The sequence below is a fragment of the Macaca mulatta genome, chromosome 5 (assembly GCF_049350105.2).
Source record: "Macaca mulatta isolate MMU2019108-1 chromosome 5, T2T-MMU8v2.0, whole genome shotgun sequence".
In the NCBI taxonomy this organism is placed as follows: domain Eukaryota; kingdom Metazoa; phylum Chordata; class Mammalia; order Primates; family Cercopithecidae; genus Macaca; species Macaca mulatta.
In genome coordinates this window covers 194,581,522-194,601,115 of record NC_133410.1, presented here as the reverse complement: position 1 = coordinate 194,601,115, position 19,594 = coordinate 194,581,522, and the positions used below count along the sequence as shown (strand labels likewise).

The 19,594-nt window shown below is 47.9% G+C and overlaps 1 protein-coding gene across 11 annotated transcripts in view; it reads right to left on the bottom strand.

The window, feature by feature from the left end:
• The window catches only part of FAM149A (family with sequence similarity 149 member A), a 67,164-nt gene that overhangs the window by 1,617 nt on the left and 45,953 nt on the right, over positions 1-19,594 (bottom strand). For 4 of the 11 annotated variants that reach the window (XM_015139648.3, XM_015139646.3, XM_028848986.2 and 1 more), the window contains exons 6-13: positions 19,052-19,222; positions 17,810-18,000; positions 16,265-16,419; positions 9,022-9,125; positions 8,334-8,543; positions 6,455-6,575; positions 4,826-4,954; positions 4,660-4,738 (exon numbers count right to left, since the gene is read on the bottom strand). In XM_015139648.3, the coding sequence (XP_014995134.3) occupies positions 4,660-4,738; positions 4,826-4,954; positions 6,455-6,575; positions 8,334-8,543; positions 9,022-9,125; positions 16,265-16,419; positions 17,810-18,000; positions 19,052-19,222 (1,160 nt within the window). Of the gene's footprint in view, positions 1-3,512; positions 3,849-4,659; positions 4,742-4,825; positions 4,955-6,454; positions 6,576-8,333; positions 8,544-9,021; positions 9,126-16,264; positions 16,420-17,809; positions 18,001-19,051; positions 19,223-19,594 lie in introns of those variants that run through there. The other 7 variants (XM_015139647.3, XM_015139645.3, XM_078002551.1 and 4 more) reach the window with 5 other exon arrangements.

The window sequence follows — 19,594 nt, the reverse complement described above, 5'->3', positions numbered from 1 at the left end:
CCTTCCCACTATCTGGGATACCCCTTTGGCTCCTTTTTTTTTTCTATCACAGAAATGATAAAAGTTGGTAAGTTAATAGTTCCCAGTGCTTTTTGACCTAGATGCAAAGCTAGCAAGGAGGTTATGTGGCCTGCTTGTCAGAGAAAAAGAAAATAAACCCCCAGAAAGACAGGAAGATCCCTCTTATGGACCCTCGATCACTTTTGCAGATATAGAAATGACCTTTGACCATCAGTAATAGCTGTCTCAGAGTTACTGATAAGAGTGCCTCCTCTGAAGCAGTGCATCTGGGCCTGACCCTGGGAGCCAGGCCGTGTTGGATGCCATCATGAAGGCGGATGTGGGTTACATGGGGAAGGGTGTCAGGAAGGCTGGGAGGAAGGCAGGAGTGTGGGTGTGACTGAAGGAGAAGGAAGACAGGAGCGTGGGCGTGACTGAAGGAAGGCAGCACCGCATGCTGCATGGAACCAACATCCGGCCTGAGATCAGGTGCTCCCGAGGCCTGGCTTTTGCGTGGGAATGTCTCCCGCACAGCTGTGCCACTGAGAAGGACCGCAGAAAGATGTGGTTCTTAGAATCACTGATCGAAATGATTCAGAAATTCCCTTATGAGGATCCTGCTTATGATAAGCTCCACGAAGACTTACACAGAGTTAGAGGAAAATTGAAACAGTTTGGTTCATGACTCAAGATTCAGCCTGACCTCGAAATTAGTGCAGAAGCTTCTGGACTTTGATTTGGAGGACGACCAATGGATGAACAAAGACGAAACATCAAGGAACACAGGTCCCTCTGTCCCTCTGTTCAGTGTTTAAAATGTGACTGAAGGCCCGACAGTGCTGGGAGATCCGGTGTTCAGTGGGGAGGGTTCCACTTGGGCGGGTGAAAGAGCCTCTTTCCCCAGGAGGTTTTCTGCCCCTCGGTGCCCCAGGGGCCTCTGCACACAGCCTGCCTGTCAGGGGCCCTGCCTGTTCTGCGGGCTCGGAGGCTGCTCACTGCTGGTCCTGAGTGTGTTGGCTTGGCCAGTTCTCTCCAGCAGCACAAGCCTGGCTGGTTCTAGGTGGGGGTTGGCCCTGGACAGGGTCACCCTACCCGGACTTGGATGCACAGTCTTGTTTTTTAAATGAGACAGGGTTGACCTTCAATAGGCTCATGGGCGATCAGGATGAGTCCTTGGATATCCTGAGGCTTGTTACGCACCAGGCACCGCGTTACCTGCTCCGTGTTTTATTTAATCCCTTCAGGAGTCTTTGAGTGAGGTGTTACTCCCATTTTACAGATACGGACGCTGAGACCCGCAGGGAATGCCTGGTCCCACAGCACCCAGCAGCAGAGCTAGGACTTGTGTGCCAAGGCCTGTGTCTCTCACCACGACCAGGCATGGTCTCCTCCGGAATGCACAGGCTGGCACCTACAGCCCTGGGCATCTCTGCCCTCCCTTCTGGGCCGCACAGACCGGCGCCCACAGCCCTGGGCATCTCTGCCCTCCCTTCCGGGCCGCACGGGCCGTGCCGAGCCGCATGGAGCTCCCGGGAGTCCCCTGTGGCCAGTTTGCCTGTGCACCTGGTGGAAAGGAAGAAAAGCCAGCCTGATCCTGAGGGTGCCTGGACATACCCTTAGCACTCCCCAGATGGGGATGAGCTTTGCAGCATTAAAAAATGGTTAAGGAGGGGAAATATTTTGAACCAAAGAACTAAATGTTAGCTTGTCATTATAGATGCAGAACCTCTTGGAGCTGTGCATTTGGTTGGCTGTGTTCTCCCTTCTAATAGCTCTTTTGTCTTGGGTCAGTAGTTAAGAGGCAGTAAGGTGCAGATGACTGGTGTGGACCGTTCTCTGGGTCCTGCATGAGTTAAGCGGCCATATGTGACTGCACATGTTAATGTACCTCCTGTGGGCGCCCCCAGGATCACTGCAGTCCCCCCACACCGGCTCTACCCCCACCTCCTCTTCCAGAAGTCAGTGAGTGATATTCCAAAGGTGCCACATGAATCCACTCTGGTGTTTAATTCATTCCCAAATGTCCCAGCAGATCGTGGTGGGCTGCCTAAGCTGGTGGCCAGAGAGGCGGCTCCCTGTGTGAGCAGCGTGGTGGGCTGACGTTGACAGAGTGCTTAGGAGGACAGAAACAGCTTTTGGTTTTTGAGGGACAAGACTTAGGCCTTCTGCCCCCAATCTCTAATCTGTGTGTGAGGCCGCGCGCGCCTCACCTGCAGCCTCACCTGGGGCCCGGGGACGTCTGCATGGGGCACGTGCCTCATCGTACTGTCATCACAGCTCGCGCCTTTGAGCCGCGTTCTCTCTACGTGGTGAGACCAGGGGCATTGGCCGTGTTTTCCTCGGTGGATTTTTGTGTTTTGTAAGTTGTCTATTTTGATAATGTATTATTTTTATAATTGTAGAAGAAATGAATAGCGTATTTCAAAGCAAAAAGTTACTGATAAGAGAATACACTGACTTGGCATTTGGTCAATGATTAACAGTGAAGATTTAAAACAAATTCAGAACCCAATTCCCACTCCAAACCTCCACTATGTGTGCCCAAACTACCTACTGGACGTCTCCGCTTGGCGTGCTCCAGTCAGCATCCCCAAAAGTGAACTCGTCAGAATCTGTCCAGTTCCCTGCCTCAGCACCACCCGCCGCTGGCCATCCACAGAGTCGCCCGTCAGTCCTCACTCCCTCTCTCTCACATCCCTTGCGATGGTCATCTCCTCCAGGAAGCCTTGGCACCCTCCAGCCACCTGACAGGGGAGTCAGGTGGTCCTGCTCACCCCTCACGGCCTTTTCCAGCTTGCCTGCCAGGCTCAATGCTCCTTGAGGCACAGACAGAAACACCCCTGCTGTTTGAATCCCAGCCTTCGGCACAGACCTTGGCACAGAGTGAGTGCTTGATACTCCATCCACGATTGATAAGCTAACTTGGGCACCTACTTCCCCCCAGGCATCTACAATTGTGTTAAAAGCAACACCTGGGCTGGGCGCAGTAGCTCATGCCTGTAATCCCAGCACTTTGGGAGGCTGAGATGGGTGGATCACCTGAGGTCAGGAGTTTGAGACCAGCCTGGCCAATATGGTGAAACCTCATCTTTACTAAAAATACAAAAATTAGCCAGGCATCGTGGCATATGCCTGTAATCCCAGCTACTCAGTGGGGGGCTGTGGCAGAAGAATTGCTTGAACCCAGCAGGTGGAGGTTGCGGTGAGCTGAGATTGCACCATTGCACTCCAGCCTGGACATCACAGCGAGACTTCGTCTTCAAAAAAAAAAAAAAAGCAACACCTAACCATGTAGCGTGGCTGCTTTTTAGAGAACGAGCTGTTGCCATGAGAATGACGGCTAATGCTGCTAAGGAACATACAGCGTCCAGAGAAGCAACAAAAAGGCACAGCAGCCCAGAGCTATTAGCACAGGAGCAAAATTTTAAAGAGCTGAAGAATCCCTGACATCACTGTACTACAGGATGACAGAAGGGCTGCTGAGAACAGATAGATCTGTTACACAATGCTTACTTTTTACGAAATTTATTTTATTTATTAATTATTATTATTATTATTATTTTTTGAGACGGAGTCTTGCTCTGTCGCCCAGGCTGGAGTGCAGTGGCCGGATCTCAGCTCACTACAAGCTCCGCCTCCCGGGTTCCCGCCATTCTCCTGCCTCAGCCTCCCGAGTAGCTGGGACTACAGGCGCCGCCACCTCACCCAGCTAGTTGTTTGTATTTTTTAGTAGAGACGGGGTTTCACTGTGTTAGCTGGGATGGTCTTGATGTCCTGACCTCGTGATCTGCCCGTCTCGGCCTCCCAAAGTACGAAATTTATTTTTAGGATTATATGTTTAAAATTCTCTGTAAAACAATAAATTATCCCTGAAATTTCAGATCATTTATAATACAAATGGTTCATACTTCATAATTTTTGAGCAATATATGCCTGGTATCTAGCTAGGTACTTTTCACAGATTTTCAATAATTATTTTATCTACCCAGCTTCTTATAAAAGAGGAAGCTGAGGGCCAGAGGGGTTGGGACATTCCTAGGGTTGCACAGCTGGTGGCAGAGCGAGGGTGGAAACCCAACGTCAGACTCCAGAGCAGCACACCTCATGATGAGGCCACACTACCGCCCTGAAAAAGCGTTGGTGACTGTTCTGGAAGTGGAAACATCACCAGCCCGTATTCAAACTAGAATATCCTGCGAACAACACACCAGGCTGAGAATACGTATTTCTCTGTAAAACCTTATGTTATAAAGTAATTAGCAAATCTGTGTTAATTTTCTCAGGCATTTTTACCATCAGATTTTCAAAGAGAATCTAAGATTAAAACTCCACTTAGAAATAGAGCATGAAAACTCTATAGCAAACAAGGGACTGACTTCTCCCAAGACAGCATTCTTTTTAGAGTGAGGCCCCCAGTTCATGGAGAGCTTTTGGACATTTCCCCCTTCTTGACCTGACAGCAGGTGAGTGAGTGCGTGTCTGTGCAGGTGTGATCTGTGATAGAGGTTTCCGAGGTCAGGCCACAGGCCACAGACACTTGCTATTCCCTCCTACACGAGCAGAATAGGCTTATCAAGGTAGATAATCTTGCATTTCACTTTCTGAAACTTGAAATCTCACATATTACATCACTTTATTTATATATGGAGAAAAGCTGACCTGTCAAAATACTTTGCCCTGTCCATGTGTGAGCAGCAAATTCCATTTGTGTCAGTGAACTTTTTCGAGGCGTATCCAACTGCTGGAAGAAAAATAAAATCAGGGACAAATTTCATTTTTTTCAAATGTTTTTCAAAATTAAAGTTACAGTAAACAAAGAACCCACCCGGAACGTGTGGGTTGTGCTGGGCCTCGACAGCTGTTCCAGGGTAGCGGTTCTTTCTCGAAGACGTGATCGTTCTATACCGTCGGGCACGGCACTCGACACACGGTTTTGCAGATGCCTTCCTCTGTACTAAATGAAGGATAATATGTTCTTGTTTAAAATAAATGCAATCCTTAAAAACACAAAAGAAGATTTCTACATGCTCAATCACTCACTCATTTATTTGGAAACTTTTAGTTAGACATTACTAAGGATCAGGTCTCCTAAGGATAAATACCTGAAGAAATATATTTTGATTATGTAACTGCACTATTAAACCTGATAAAATGATAGTGTCATAATAGGGAAAGAGAGATACAAAACCTTAATAGAAATGTAATTCTGCATTTGTAAAGTAGCAGGCTTTTTAATGTGATGTTTGCCTTTTTTTTTTTCCTGAGACGGAGTCTCGCTCTGTCACCCAGGCTGGAGTGCAATGGCGTGATCTCGGCTCACTGCAACCTCCGCTTCCTGGGTTCAAGCGATCCTCCTACCTCAGCCTCCTGAGTAGCTGGGATTACAGGTGCATGCCACCACGTCTGGGTAATTTTTTTGCATTTTCAGTAGAGATGAGGTTTCACTATGTTGGCCAGGCTGGTCTCGAACTCTTGCCCTCGTGATTCACCCACTTTGGCTTCCCAAAGTGCTGGGATTACAGGCGTGAGCCACTGCGTCCAGCCACCTTTTGTAAAATTATGTTATTCTAAGGTTAAACACGAACACTTTGCAACTCCTGCCTTCTGGGAATGGGTTCCAGTGCTGGGCTCAAGGTGGCGCAGGGCACACAGGAGGAAACCTCGCCCCAGGCAGGGTTTTCCTCTCACTATGTCTTTATGTTCCTACAACAGGGGTCCTTCTGTGTTGTATAAAATGAATAGAGACAAGTTACTTGTGTGAGAGTGGAGGGAGGGGTGGCTGTAAACCTGGGGGCTGCCTGGCTCTGCATACGGACAGCAGCACACTCCCGGAGGCCTGTGCGACTGCCTGGCTGAGGGGAGCTTCACTGCAGAAGGTATCACCCTCCACTGCAACAGACGTGGCAGAGGTTAGCTGTAAACATGAGACCTGATAAAAATACCATGGTCATCATTGACTGAGCTCATAATTTCACATCAGGAATTATTTAACACCTCTGAGTTCATTTGGTCCTTCTAACAATTCTTTAGAGGTAAGAATCATTAATCCCCTTTTATAGAGAACAGTAAGGCTCAGGGAGATTAAAGTGACTTGTACCAAGTCATAGAAGAGAGTTTCTATGGCAGGATCCACGCAGACCTGCCTGTCTCCTGACCAAATCTCATGCTCTCTTCTTTGCTCCACCATCCTGTCAGAGGTTTCCTTGACACCTGGAATTTCTGATTTAGTTCAAGACATGCTTCTATTTCACAAAACGGTGAATTAAGCCTCTCACTCCCTGTAAATTCTCACAAGCCATTCATTTACTTTCTGGAAACAGATTATGAAGGCATTTGAAAATAGCCACTCAGATCTTATGTTACTAGTTTCACTTGGAAGTGCCAAGGTTGTTTTTGTTTGTTTTCCAATATAGAACCTAAATGGTCCAGTGAAATACAATGAAATCTGTCTTACAGACACAAGGCGGCATCCAGGAACTGCCGTATTCTGCTCCCTGGTCTCCACGCCTATCGGGGGGAACCTGCTCCGTGACGTCTGAACCAGTGGCGAAACCATGTGGTCCACGCCAGTCGGCCTGCAACACAGCATCATGTCACTGAGCACCCAGGTACATGGATAACTGGCAAGTGATAGGAAATCTGCCAACAGCTGTGATGTTGATGCTTCTGTGCGATGGGCACACAAGAGGTCTTTCATTTCTGCTATTTGTGGTATTATCCTGGTGCTCCCCAGGGAACTTATAGCACTCTGATAACTGGGGGAAAATGATATCTCGATACAAGTGGAAGACAGAGGATGGAGGGGAGAAGACGCAGAGCTGGTGTGTGTGGGGGTCAGAGGGAAAGTGAGGCTGGCAGGTGAGAATTCAGGCAGGTGAGAAGCCGGGGGACACAGGTGAGGCAGCATCACCAAAGGGGGAGGGCACTGGCCCCTCTGAAGCCACGGCTTCCCTCGTATGTGTAGAGCACAGCTATGCACACAGAAAAACAGGCTGTCTGTGGGACTACAATTCCATGTGTAGGGAGAGCAATTGGGAAGAATGGTCTAAAAGGGCTCCTCAGGGTGGCAATAATAAAAAGAAAGCTGAAAAATCACCAGCTCACAGGGAGGGAGGGGTCAGAACACAGAGGGACTGGCACAATCGGAGGCATCTGAATGTATCTCAGTAGGAAACATACAGGGTTTCTATTTGATGAAGGTGTGACGGGGGACCCAGGTAGGCTGGGGCAGGAGGAGAAAGCCTGCCATGCGCTGCTGACTGGCACCGTGTGCTGCTGGCTGGCACCGTGTGCTGCTGGCTGGCACCGGGTGCTGCTGACTGGCACCGGGTGCTGCTGACTGGCATGGGGGGAAGCGAAGCAGAGGAGGGAGAGGGATCTCGAAGGAATCAGCACAGCAGACACAACACAGCTGGAAACATCAGTCCCAAACTGTGAAAGAAACAGTCACCAATTAAAAAGCTGAAAGGGGCTTTACGACTGCATCTGGAAAAAGTCCGGGTGCCAGGTAAGTGTTGGCAGCCGCCCACTCCTGAGCCCAGCTCCCGATAACCACCCCCCTGCAGGCCGGGGGTCCAGTGGGTGGTCCCTAAAGCCTGAGAGACTGTGGGTGTGTCCGGGTGGGCCTCTTCCTGGCGGGGATGATCTCTGGCAGGCTTAGCCTGTTTCCTGTCTCAGATTTGGGATGGTATGAGTCCCAACCATATAAAGGTTTGTGGTGGGGAATAAATAAGATCATAAATGTAATTCATTTACCTGGTGCTGATAACAAAGAAAGCGATCAATAAACATTAGCTGTTATTATCAATGTAAGTACTGGCTGATACTGGTAAGTGAGCTGGAGGGCAAGAGACAAACACCTTTCTAATGAGGCCATGACGGGATGTGCATCCCTGAGATCGAAAGCTTTACTGAAACTCCCACCTAGAAAGGCATCCTTAAACATAATCCGATAGGGACACAGTCCTTTTATTTTTATAGCATTTTATATACATTATTTTATTTAAACCTCCCCTTAAAAAGTATTAATTATGTAATTGGAAGGCATTAGCTAATTATTCATTTCACAGACGAGTCCACTGAAATCCACCCAAGGTCACCCCACCATCACACAGGCGAAATGAGCTGTGTGATGTCCTGACCTTGTGTCCTAGTATACAGCTAAGCAGACCACTGGAGTCAGCAGAATGTTAAATACTCAATGAACTCATTAGAACAGCGTCTATGTAAAACTGGATAGAGGATGATTTGTCCGGGATGATCCATGAACCCTAACTGGCAAGCGTCTAGGTCCTGCATGACCTTTAGTTTACTACGAGAGAAACGAGACTCACAGTTTTGTTCCCCGAAGAACTTCGTCACTATAGATGTTGGGGGTTTTGAGTCTCTGAGAATCTGACACAAGAGAAGGCAGCCTCCAGGGCACGGGTGTCTGCTTTGCAGAAGGCGGTAATCCATGAGTGTCTGAGGCCCGTCCCAGTCTGTGCCGTGCGCAGGAGGGAGCACCTGCCCCTCCACCCGAGGCTTTGTCCTCCTTCTCATTCCTGGGAAGGAAATCCTGTGAGCTACTCAGCGGCAAGTGCTGGGATAACAGGGAACGCACCTGTCTGTGCTCAGCTGAGCACTGACCGTCTAGAACAGTCTGGCACCTAGAACACACTCCTAAGCACTGGCTGAACGAATGAAAAGACCCATCATTTCCATTTCTGTCTCAAAGAAGAATCATCCACAGGAAGAGAGCTAAGGTTTTCACTGTTAGTAATCAAACAGCCAAGCCCACAAGATTCAGAATTTCAGGACTATATTCCCCTTCCCCATCTCTCCCAACCAAATACACGATAGTAACTGTCGTGTGGTTGGTACTGAAGGGTCTGTTTCTGCGTTTCCAGACGTGCTCAGGCACATCCGAAGCCTGGAATTCAGTGGGACCTTCGTGATCTCATGCCCCCTGCAATCTTCAGTGCTCCAGTGTTTGCAGCCCAGGGAAGAGGCTGGGTAACTACTACTGATTCTGATACGTACTGCGTTCTGTCGGCGAAATAGGTAGGTCTCCGCTGAAGCGGTTTTGCGTGAATTGTCATGACGCCATTCATGTCACTATAAAAACTGTTAGAGAAGCGATGAATCTGAGAACAGTAAAAAAAAAAAAAAAAAATTACAAACGCCCAGTGCTGTTCCAATGACTGACGCTTGTCCGAAACCAGCAGGAAACACACAGCACACTCACCAGCTAACTGGAGGAAAAACTAATAAAGCGGAGATATTTTATAAAGATGTGGGCTGAGACATTAACAACGAACTGGTTAATTCCCCGACAGTAGGGACGTTCAGCACACCTGGCCAAAAGTGGCCAGAAGTGAGGGAGAGGTTCCTGCACCCGGAGAGGGTAGCTGCACGGGGTAGAAACGCCACCAGCCCAGGGTGACCTGGCAGGGAGGCAGCAGGGAGGCTGCAGGGAAGCAGAGCCGTGCTTCAGTCTCCCCCCAAGCTCTGAGATCCCAGAGGCTGGAGGGCAAGGAGCCCCGGTGTGGTCAACGTGTATCAGCCTCTGGTAACTCCAGGGTGAGGAAGGCAGAGAGAGAACTGGGAGCAGCACAGGCTGGGCATCACGGCTCCTGGCTAGCCTGCTTGCCCGGACCTCTCCTCTCCTCCCCTCCATACTTGCCTGGGTTCTCTTCCCAGAAGCAGTGAGATGGCCTGGGCCCTGGAAAGCTTTCGTCTGAATCCCAGTCTGACTGCTTCCTGATTTGTAATTCTCGAAAGCTATGTTCTTAGGCTTTAATGGCCTCATCTTTACATTGGGGAAAAATCATACGTACTTCACAGAGCTATTGTGAGAATTAAATGAGATGACAGAAAGCGTGAGCTAAGGGCTAAGTAATTCTCAACTCCCTCTTCAGTCCCACAACATGACCAACTAGGATTTAAAATCATTTACCTAGATGACAGGTTGACAGGTGCAGCAAACCACCATGGCACATGTATACCTGTATAACAAACCTGCACATTCTGTACATGTATTCCAGAACTTAAAGTAAAATTAAACATTTTTTTAAAGAATAATATTTAGATTCACGAGAACAGGATTTCTGGGACTGGAATTCTGTTCTAGTTCATGAACAGATGTGGCCACCACAGTCATACGCAGAGGAATAACTTAAGAGCTTTCATAATTACCACTAGAACATCTTGAGTATTTCAAAACAGGCTCTATTTTTACTCTGTTAACTTTGCTGTTCATTTATTTTTTTAACACTTATCCAAACAGAGTAATTATAAAAACAAAACAGCTATTTTAAAAATGCCTCAGCTTCTAGAATTTCCGTATTTTCCACATCTGTTTATTTTGCCTAATATTAAAAGGTTCATCCACTGCTCTTTTTGTGATATTCATGATGCCTGTTTTTTTAAAAGTGGGAAATACTGTATTGAACTTGGCAGAGCCGTTTAAAGAGACCAAAAAAAATACAATAAGCAGGTAGCAATTCCGCAAGTTTCTTTAGAACAGAAAAGGCACAGAAGGCTTCTTGTAAAGCCCTCACACAAGAGAGTGAAACAAACCTCTGAGGCGCTCTGTTCTCCCCACTGCCCCCTGAAGCACGGATTCTGTTCAGGCCTGTGTCCTTCAGTCTCACAAAGACCCACGGTTTAGGTGCTCCTGTGCCAGGTGCAGTTTTGCTTTTGCTTTGAAGAGCCTCCCTTCCTTTCTCATTTTAACAAATCACACCTATCATTTAGGGCTTGGTTCATATCTTACCCTACGCTGTGAAAAGTATATTTTTCCTCTGACTCCCAGAGCACTTAGGATCCAAAACACATCTAATTATAAAATATATATAATCTGATTACAAAATATTACATCTAATTTTAAATTACACAAACATCTAATTATGAAGGACTATATATACTACCAATATATAATTAGCATCTGATTATAAAAGGTAACACTTATTGAACGCCCACTCTACACCACACACTATAAGAAATGTTTTCTCTCCCTTAATTCTCACAGCTTCCTACCTCATAAATCAGGAAACTGAGGTTTTGAGACACAGGGACTGATTTAAAATCATGGAGTATTAAATAAAGACGTCAAGCTCAGAACTAGTAGTCTATATATGCAAGCTTCACTCTGCTGTCAGCTCGACTGCCTCCCGTGTGAGGAGGTGTGCGTGTGTGTGTGTGGTGTGGTGTGTGTGGTGTGTGGGAGTGTGTTTGTGTGTGAAGCTGTGTATGTGGGGGGTGTGTGGGTGTGTGTGGGGGGTGTGTGTGGTGTGTGTAGGGGGGTGTACATGTGTGGTGTGTTGTGGGTTGTGTATGCATGTGGTGTATGTGTGTGGTGTGTGTATGGTGTGTATGTGGTATGTGTGCATCTATGGGGTGTGCATGGTGTGTGTGTGTGGTGTGTGTATCTATGTGTGTATTTGGTATGTGTTTGTATAGTGTGTGGTGTGTGTGGTGTATGGTGTGTGGTGTGTTTGTGTGGGGTGTGTGGTGTGTGTGTGGGGTATGTGCAGTGTGTGTGAGTGGTGTGTGTGGTGTATGTGTGTAGTGTGTGTGTATGTGGCGTTTGGTGTATGGTGTGTTTGTGTGGGGTGTGTGGTGTGTGTGTGGGGTGTGTGCAGTGTGTGTGAGTGGTGTGTGTGGTGTATGTGTGTAGTGTGTGTGTATGTGGTGTTTGGTGTATGGTGTGTTTGTGTGGGGTGTGTGGTGTGTGTGTGGGGTGTGTGCAGTGTGTGTGAGTGGTGTGTGTGGTGTATGTGTGTAGTGTGTGTGTATGTGGTGTATGGTGTGTGGTGTGTTTGTGTGGGGTGTGTGGTGTGTGTGTGGGGTGTGTGCAGTGTGTGTGGTGTGTGTGGTGTATGTGTGTAGTGTGTGTGTATGTGGTGTTTGGTGTGTGGTGTGTGTGGTGTATGGTGTGTGGTGTGTTTGTGTGGGGGGTGTGTGGTGGAATGTGTACAGTGTGTATGAGTGGTGTGTGGTGTGTGTGTGCATGGCTGTGTGTAGTGTGTATGTGGTATGTGTTTGGTGTGTAGTGTGTGTGTGGTATGTTTGTGTGGGGTGTGTGTGTGGGAATGTGTGCAGTGTGTGGTGTGTCTAGTGTATGTGAGTGGTGTGTGTGGTGTGTATGTGGTATGTGTTTGGTGTGTGCTGTACGGTGTGTGGTGTGTTTGTGTGGGGTGTGTGGGGCGGATGTATGCAGTGTGTATGAGTGGTGTGTGTGGTGTGTCTAGTGTGTGTGAGTGGTGTGTGTGAGTGGTGTGTCTAGTGTGTGTGTGTGGTGTGTCTAGTGTGTGTGTGACTGGTGTGGTGTGTGTGTGTGTGGTGTGTCTAGTGTGTGTGTGTGGTGTGGTGTATGAGTGTGTGTGTGGTGTGTCTAGTGTGTGTGGTGTGGTGTGTGTGTGTGGTGTGTGTGGTGTGTCTAGTGTGTGTGTGTGGTGTGTGTGTGGTGTGTGGTGTGTCTAGTGTGTGTGTGGTGTGTCTAGTGTGTGTGTGGTGTGGTGTGTGTGGTGTGTGTGTGTGGTGTGTCTAGTGTGTGTGTGGTGTGTGTGTGGTGTGTCTAGTGTGTGTGGTGTGGTGTGTGTATGGTGTGTCTAGTGTGTGTGTGAGTAGTGTGTGTGTGGTGTGTGTGGTGTGTGTGGTGTGTATGTGGTGTGTGGTGTGTCTAGTGTGTGGTGTGTCAGGTGTGTGGTGTGGTGTGTGTGTGTATGGTGTGTCTAGTGTGTGTGTGAGTGGTGTGTGTGTGGTGTCTAGTGTGTGTGGTGTGGTGTATGTGGTGTGTGGTGTGTCTAGTGTGTGTGTGTGAGTGGTGTGGTGTGTGTGTGGTGTGTGGTGTGTCTAGTGTGTGGGTATGGTGTGTGTGTGTGGTGTGTGATGTGTCTCGTGTGTGGGTGTGGTGTGTGTGAGTGGTGTGGTGTGTATGGCGTGTCTAGTGTGTGTGTGAGTGGTGTGGTGTGTATGTGGTGTGGTGTGTGTGTGGTGTGTGGTGTGTCTAGTGTGTTAGTGGTGTGGGGTGTGTGTGTGGTGTGTGTGGTGTGTGTGTGAGTGGCATGGTGTGTGTGGTGTGTCTAGTGTGTGTGTGTGAGTGGCGTGGTATGTGTAGTGTGTGTATGTGTGTGTGTGGTGTGTCTAGTGTGTGAGTGGTGTGGTGTGTATATGTGGTGTGTGGTGTGTGTGTGTGGTGTGTGTGAGTGGTGTGGTGTATGTGGTGTGTGGTGTGTCTAGTGTGTGTGTGTGTGAGTGGTGTGGTGTGGTGTGTGTATGTGGTGTGTGGTGTGTCTAGTGTGTGTGTGTGTGTGAGTGGTGTGGGGTGTGTGTGTGTATGTGGTGTGTGGTGTGTCTAGTGTGTGTGTGAGTGGTGTGGTGTGTGTATGTGGTGTGTGGTGTGTCTAGTGTGTGTGTGTGTGAGTGGTGTGGTGTGTGTATGTGGTGTGTGGTGTGTCTAGTGTGTGTGTGTGTGAGTGGTGTGGTGTGTGTATGTGGTGTGGTGTGTGTTGCTTGGCATGGACTCCCTCCAGCTATACTAGATTCTGTGTAGCTCAGGACTAGGAATCCTGCCTTACCCGTGTTCCCTGCTCCCCCACACAAGGCAGGCAGCGGAAACAACCTCCTTGGCACCACGACAGGCCTCGCGTGAACAAGCGTGTCCTTTCCAGCCTCACCTGCGATCACATCTTTCAAGAAAAATGTATTAAGCGCTCAGTATGTGCTGGCCCCTGTGGGAGGAGCTCTCAGGTATTTCTGTGATTTTATCCTCATGATAATCCCTTGGACAAGATAATAATCTCATTGTAAGCCAAGGACACTAAAGTTCAGAAAAGTTAAACACCACGTCCAGAAGAATACTCCTCACAGGCCTCTTGATTCCTAATCCCCGTTCTTGACACTATGCTGCGGTTCCCAGTTTCTTATCCCCTAAGCTCAGCCCAGTCACAGTCCCCAAACAGGCCCCATCTTTTATTCATCCCCGCCTTTGCTTGGCCTGAAATGGCCCACCCAGAGTTCTCTCCCACAAGAGCCTTGCTCATTCCTTCATGTTTCTGCTCAATTTTACCTCCAGTGTAAAAGACCAATCCCCTCCTGTAATCAGAACAAATCACTCCTTGATTATTCTACAAGGTTTGTTTTTGCTTGTGTTTTTTTGTGCGACCCTCACAGAATGTATCGCACGCAACCCTGTGTCACGGCTTTTATATCACTAGGATTTACCTCTGTATCTCCTCAAAACGCCTTAACTACCACCAGTAAATGCTGAGTAAGCCCAATGTATACTCACCGATTCTTTCATCACTTTGGTGGAAGGAAGGGAGAACATTTATAATTTTCAAACTAGCTGGAAATGTTAGGGGGAAAGCATTTTTTTTTTTTTTTTTTTTTTTTTTTTTTTTTTTGAGACGGAGTCTCACGCTGTTGCCCAGGCTGGAGTGCAGTGGCGCGATCTCAGCTCACTGCAAGCTCCGCCTCCCGGGTTCCCGCCATTCTCCTGCCTCAGCCTCCTGAGTAGCTGGGACTACAGGCGCCGCCACCACGCCCGGCTAATTTTTTGTATTTTTAGTAGAGACGGGGTTTCACTGTGGTCTCGATCTCCTGACCTTGTGATCCGCCCGCCTCGGCCTCCCAAAGTGCTGGGATTTTTTATGTCCCAAAATATAGAAAACAGCTTCACATCTCAAAGCAGCGCCATGTGGTAATTCTGTTAAATTTCATGAAATAATCACGTTGTAAACAGACCTGAATATCATTGTTTTAAATAGAAACTGATGTTTATTTTCCATCAGCCTTATTTCCACCTTGCTGGTGGCCTGTGGAAGAACAGCTTGAGACCGCTCAGTGGTTGATCCTCCTCGTTCAGGGGCCTGAGCATTGGGAGTTGTAGAACAGGCTTCCCTGGCAGGCTGAGTGCTCCAGTCTGCAGTAGGGACTTGCTAAATAGGCACAGGGGGCACCTGCACCTTCAGAGCAGTCTGCAGCCTCACCCTGAGCAGCAGTGCATGCAGGGGCTGGGTCTGCACCCTCAGGCTGGGCGGCAGTGCACATAGAGGCTGGGTGCGCAGCCTCAGGCTGGGCGGCGGTGCACTTGGCCTGGGTCCGCAGCCTCAGGCTGGGCGGCGGCGTACTTGGGCTGGGTCCGCAGCCTCAGGCTGGGCGGCGGCGTACTTGGGCTGGGTCCGCAGCCTCAGGCTGGGCGGCGGTGTACTTGGGCTGGGTCCGCAGCCTCAGGCTGGGCGGGGGTGTACTTGGGCTGGGTCCGCAGCCTCAGGCTGGGCGGCGGTGTACTTGGGCTGGGTCTGCAGCCTCAGGCGGGGGCGGTGTACTTGGGCTGGGTCTGCAGCCTCAAGCTGGGCGGCGGTGTACTTGGGCTGGGTCTGCAGCCTCAGGCGGGGGCAGTGCTCAGCAGGCACTGGGGTAGTCCGTTCCCCTGAAACTCCCCCTTGGCCACAGCGGCACCAGCAGCAGGCTGCTCTTCCCTCTCAATCTCTTCAGGGTCTCTGCAGAAGCAGAGGTCGGGCGTGGACTCCCATGGGTGTTCCTGGGGGATGGTGTCACACATGCCCAGAACTCCCTGCGCCAGCAGCCACCTCTTCAGGCCCACTGAGCGAGCTCCCTTGTTGCACGGGATGGCGACTTCCACACAGCGCAGAGGAGAATCTGCGTTCCACAGAGCAACGGGAGGTGGGTTAGCACAAGACGCCTCTCTGAGAGCCGGTGATCGCCCGGGGATCAGTGGCCACCAGCAGACGTGTTTCCCGGAAGGTGGCCTGGATCTGGTGAGTGAAGGTTCCAGGAGAGAAGCGGCCAGCAGCTGGAGTGGCCCCAGTGGCAGCACAGCCCACCGGCCACTGTTCCTGGAGCACGACAGGGACCTCAGCAGGGTTCAACAGCAACAATGGCACGAGCTGCCAGCAGCAGCTTCTCCCAGGTCCCTTCAGATTTCTGACAGAGATGCCACCACTGTTCCTTTTGTGGATATACTGCTCCATCTGGAAGCCAAGGGTGGTGCCACCTGCGTGGGCTCCTACTGCAAGGAACTTGAGGACAACCTCGTCCTTCATGGGCAGGACGTCAAGGGCTCCAGGCATCGTGACACTGTGAAGGTTTCCCTTTAAGTCACCATGGAAAGCCTGCATGGACCCCTCTGCAGGCAGCATGGCAAGCAGCCCCAAATATCTCAATACTACAGCTTACTAGAACGGCACTCCTGACAAACTGAGGCGAGAGACACACAGATTGAAGGCGAGAGGGAGAAGGGTGTGAAAGCACCGACCTGGGGCGGGTTCAGACGAGAAGCCAGGGAGATGCTGTGAGCCTCGGAGCTTCCGGACGGGGAGCCACTGGCTCCATCAGCGTGAGTGTGTGGAATGAGGACATGTGGACATCTGTTTCCAGCTACTTTCAATTTTTCTCTCTGTTTTTTCCCTTCTGTATCAAAAGAAGAATCAATATGATAAGAAACATCAGATTATCTAATACAAATACTTAAAATTCACTCTTAAAAGAGAATATTTGTTCTTGAGCTACCACGAGTCCATGCTATGGCCACTATGCACGTTACTACAGAGGGCAGAGACCCGTATGGGGCAACTGGCTGCTGTAACTGTGGTTGCAGTGGCATGAGAAGTGGATTACACAGTGGGCAATAAAGATTCTCAGCACATCACAAAGCCCAACTAATTCCTTAAATACTGGAAAAAGAACAGGATTTAGGTTAACATGATTATTGCCTTATTGTACAAACTGATTAATAAAACTAGTCATTAATGTCCATCACCGATTTTTATTTGTTTTGTTCAATGTTATGTTTAGAGAATATTTTATATGTTGAAGTAAGATAACTAAAGGATTATTCATTTAGCTATGTTTACATTTTACATTACAGATAATGTCATGAACAATTAAAAACATATCTCTTATTAGTAGAAATTAGGTAAATTATTTTTACTATAACAAAAAACGTGACTTCAAGCCTTGTTCTTGTGTATTTCTGTATGTTTTCCAGACGCGTATGCATTGTTATTTTTTGGGGGGAGATGGTCTCGCATTTTTGCCCAGGATGGAATGCAGTGGCACGATTATAGCTTACTTTTAATATTGAATTCCTGAGCTCAAGGGGTCCTCCCAGCTCAGCCTCCTGAGTAGCTGAGCCTACAGGCACTTGCCACCATGCCTGGCTAACTTTTTATTTGTATTTTTTGAAGAGACAGGGTCTTGCTATGTTGCCCAAAATGAGCTGGCCTTGAATCTCTGGGTTCAAGTAATTCTCCTGCCTTGGTCTCCCAAAGTTCTGAGTCACCATGCCTGCTCTGCATTCTTTTTTTTTTTTTTTTTTTTTCTTTGAGATGAGTTTCATTCTTGTTGCCCAGGCTGGAGTGCAATGGCACAATCTTGGCTCACTGCAACCTCCAACTCCTGGGTTCAAGCAATTCTACTGCCTCAGCCTCCTGAGTAGCTGGGATTACAGGCACGTGCCACCATGCCAGGCTAATTTTTGTATTTTTAGTAGAGAGTTTCATCATGTTGGCGAGGCTGGTCTTGAACTCCTGACCTCAGGTGATCTACCTGCCTCGGCCTCCCAAAGTGCTGAGATTACAGGCGTGAGCCACCGCACCCAATCAGCCCTGCATTATTTTTCATAACACAAAAAACAATAGCGTCCTTTTTGAAGGGACTAAGGAGCACTCGTGAGTAAAGTCAGAACGCCCACTTTTCTTCTCACTGACCGTGTTCTAGGTATGGCTCCTGGGGAGCAGGAGCCCAGGGCTGAGGAACAGGGACTTTTTCTTTTCATTAAGCCAATTCTGCACGTAAGTACCTGTGAGTGTAGTTTCCCAGTGCTTTCTAATCAGCTCTTCCAAAAGTTCTACCATATTTGTCCAGACGTGATCAAACACTTCCGCCATCACGGCATCTTTGACACACTCATGAGGGGAAACAGGAGGAAGTCCGAGTTTGCGCCTTTTCCTACCAGGCTGAGCTGGCTTTTGTTCAAGACATTCATCATCACTAAGAATAAAAACCCACTCCAATTACTAAAATATCAAGGCTTAGAGTTAAAATAATTCTATCTACACACATTCATGTATGTACATTTATACATATATTAATAAACATTCTTCGTTAAACAGCATTGTTCTTTTTCAACATACACATATTTTGTCAATTACACATGAATAAACCTGGGTGGGGGGAACAAAACAAGAAACGAAGTCTTGGTTTCACTGATCTTTCTCTTTTTCTAGTCTCTTCATTTATTTCGGCTCGGAGCTTTGTTATTTCCTTCCTTCTACTAAGTTTGGGCTTAGTTTGTTCTTTTTCTCATTCCTTCAAGTATAAAGTTAGGTTGTTTATTTCAGATATTTCTTTTTTCTCAATGTAGGCATTTATTGCCATAGGCTTCCCTCTTAGAGCTGCTTCTACTGTATCCCGTAAGTTTGGTTTTAATATGTTGTGTTTCCATTTTAATTTGTCTCATTATGTTTTTGATTTCCCTTTTGATTTCTTCTTTGACCTACTGCCTGGTTGTTGAGGAGCGGGTTGTTTAGTTTACATATATTTGGGAGTTTTCTAGTTTCCTTCCTGTTACTGACTTTCAGTTTCGTACCACTGAGATCAGAGAAGATGCTTCTTAAATTTGTTAAGACTGGTTTTATCAGTGTTACTTTTTAATGTGCCAATTTTCAATCATGGGGCAAATTTTTATCATGTAATAGTTGTAGTTTTTGATTAAGAACAAAATATGAATTTAGTGCAGAGGCAGGGACTCTCCTTAGGCCCTTTTGGGCAGCCAGGGATGGGGAATCCGGAGTCCCCAGCACCAGGACCGCGAGGAGCCGTGTCTTCTTTTACAAGGGCGCTGTACACCCTCTTCACTGCTCCCGCACAGGCACTGCCTGCTGGGAATCCAAAAGCTCTGGGAGTGCATTACTCTCAAAAGAACAGAAATCTTCTGGGTGAGTAAAAAATACACAAAACACTTAATGACCATACGATAACAATAATGTCAAATAAATTAATATTATTTTAAGAGGCCAATGTCAAATAAGATTCTATTTACTCCTCTTTTCTGTCAAAAGCGAAATACTCTTCAATCTTTCCATCCACATGGTAAACCTCTTCTTCCAGGGATGAACATGCCGTTAGGTCAGCAACCCCCGTCCCATCAGGGCCTGGCAGGGCAGAGGCTGAGAGCGCTGCTGGGACTATCTGAGAGCCAGAAATGCACAACCTATGGGGAAAAAACAGATTCCACATGGGAGTTTACAGGACACCAAGAACGCAATGCTTAAATGATCATGGCGGATCTTTAACTTATCTTTAAAGTACAGAATCCCCCCCAAAACGATTGAATATTACATTGGACAAAACTCATGTCCTTAAAAACACTTTAATACAGGCATCATTAAAAATCATAAGGGCTTCTTAAAAGCCTAAATTATTCTACGAGTTTGTACCCTCTTTGGTTGCAGTGAAAGGACTGCATTGTGTCACGGCACACCAGATACGTGTGAATGGCATAGAGTCATCAAAATCCTCTAGTGAACAGAAATGACAGGACAGAGCTTCATTTCTCCTGCTGCCACTGCCTGGAGGCTTGTAA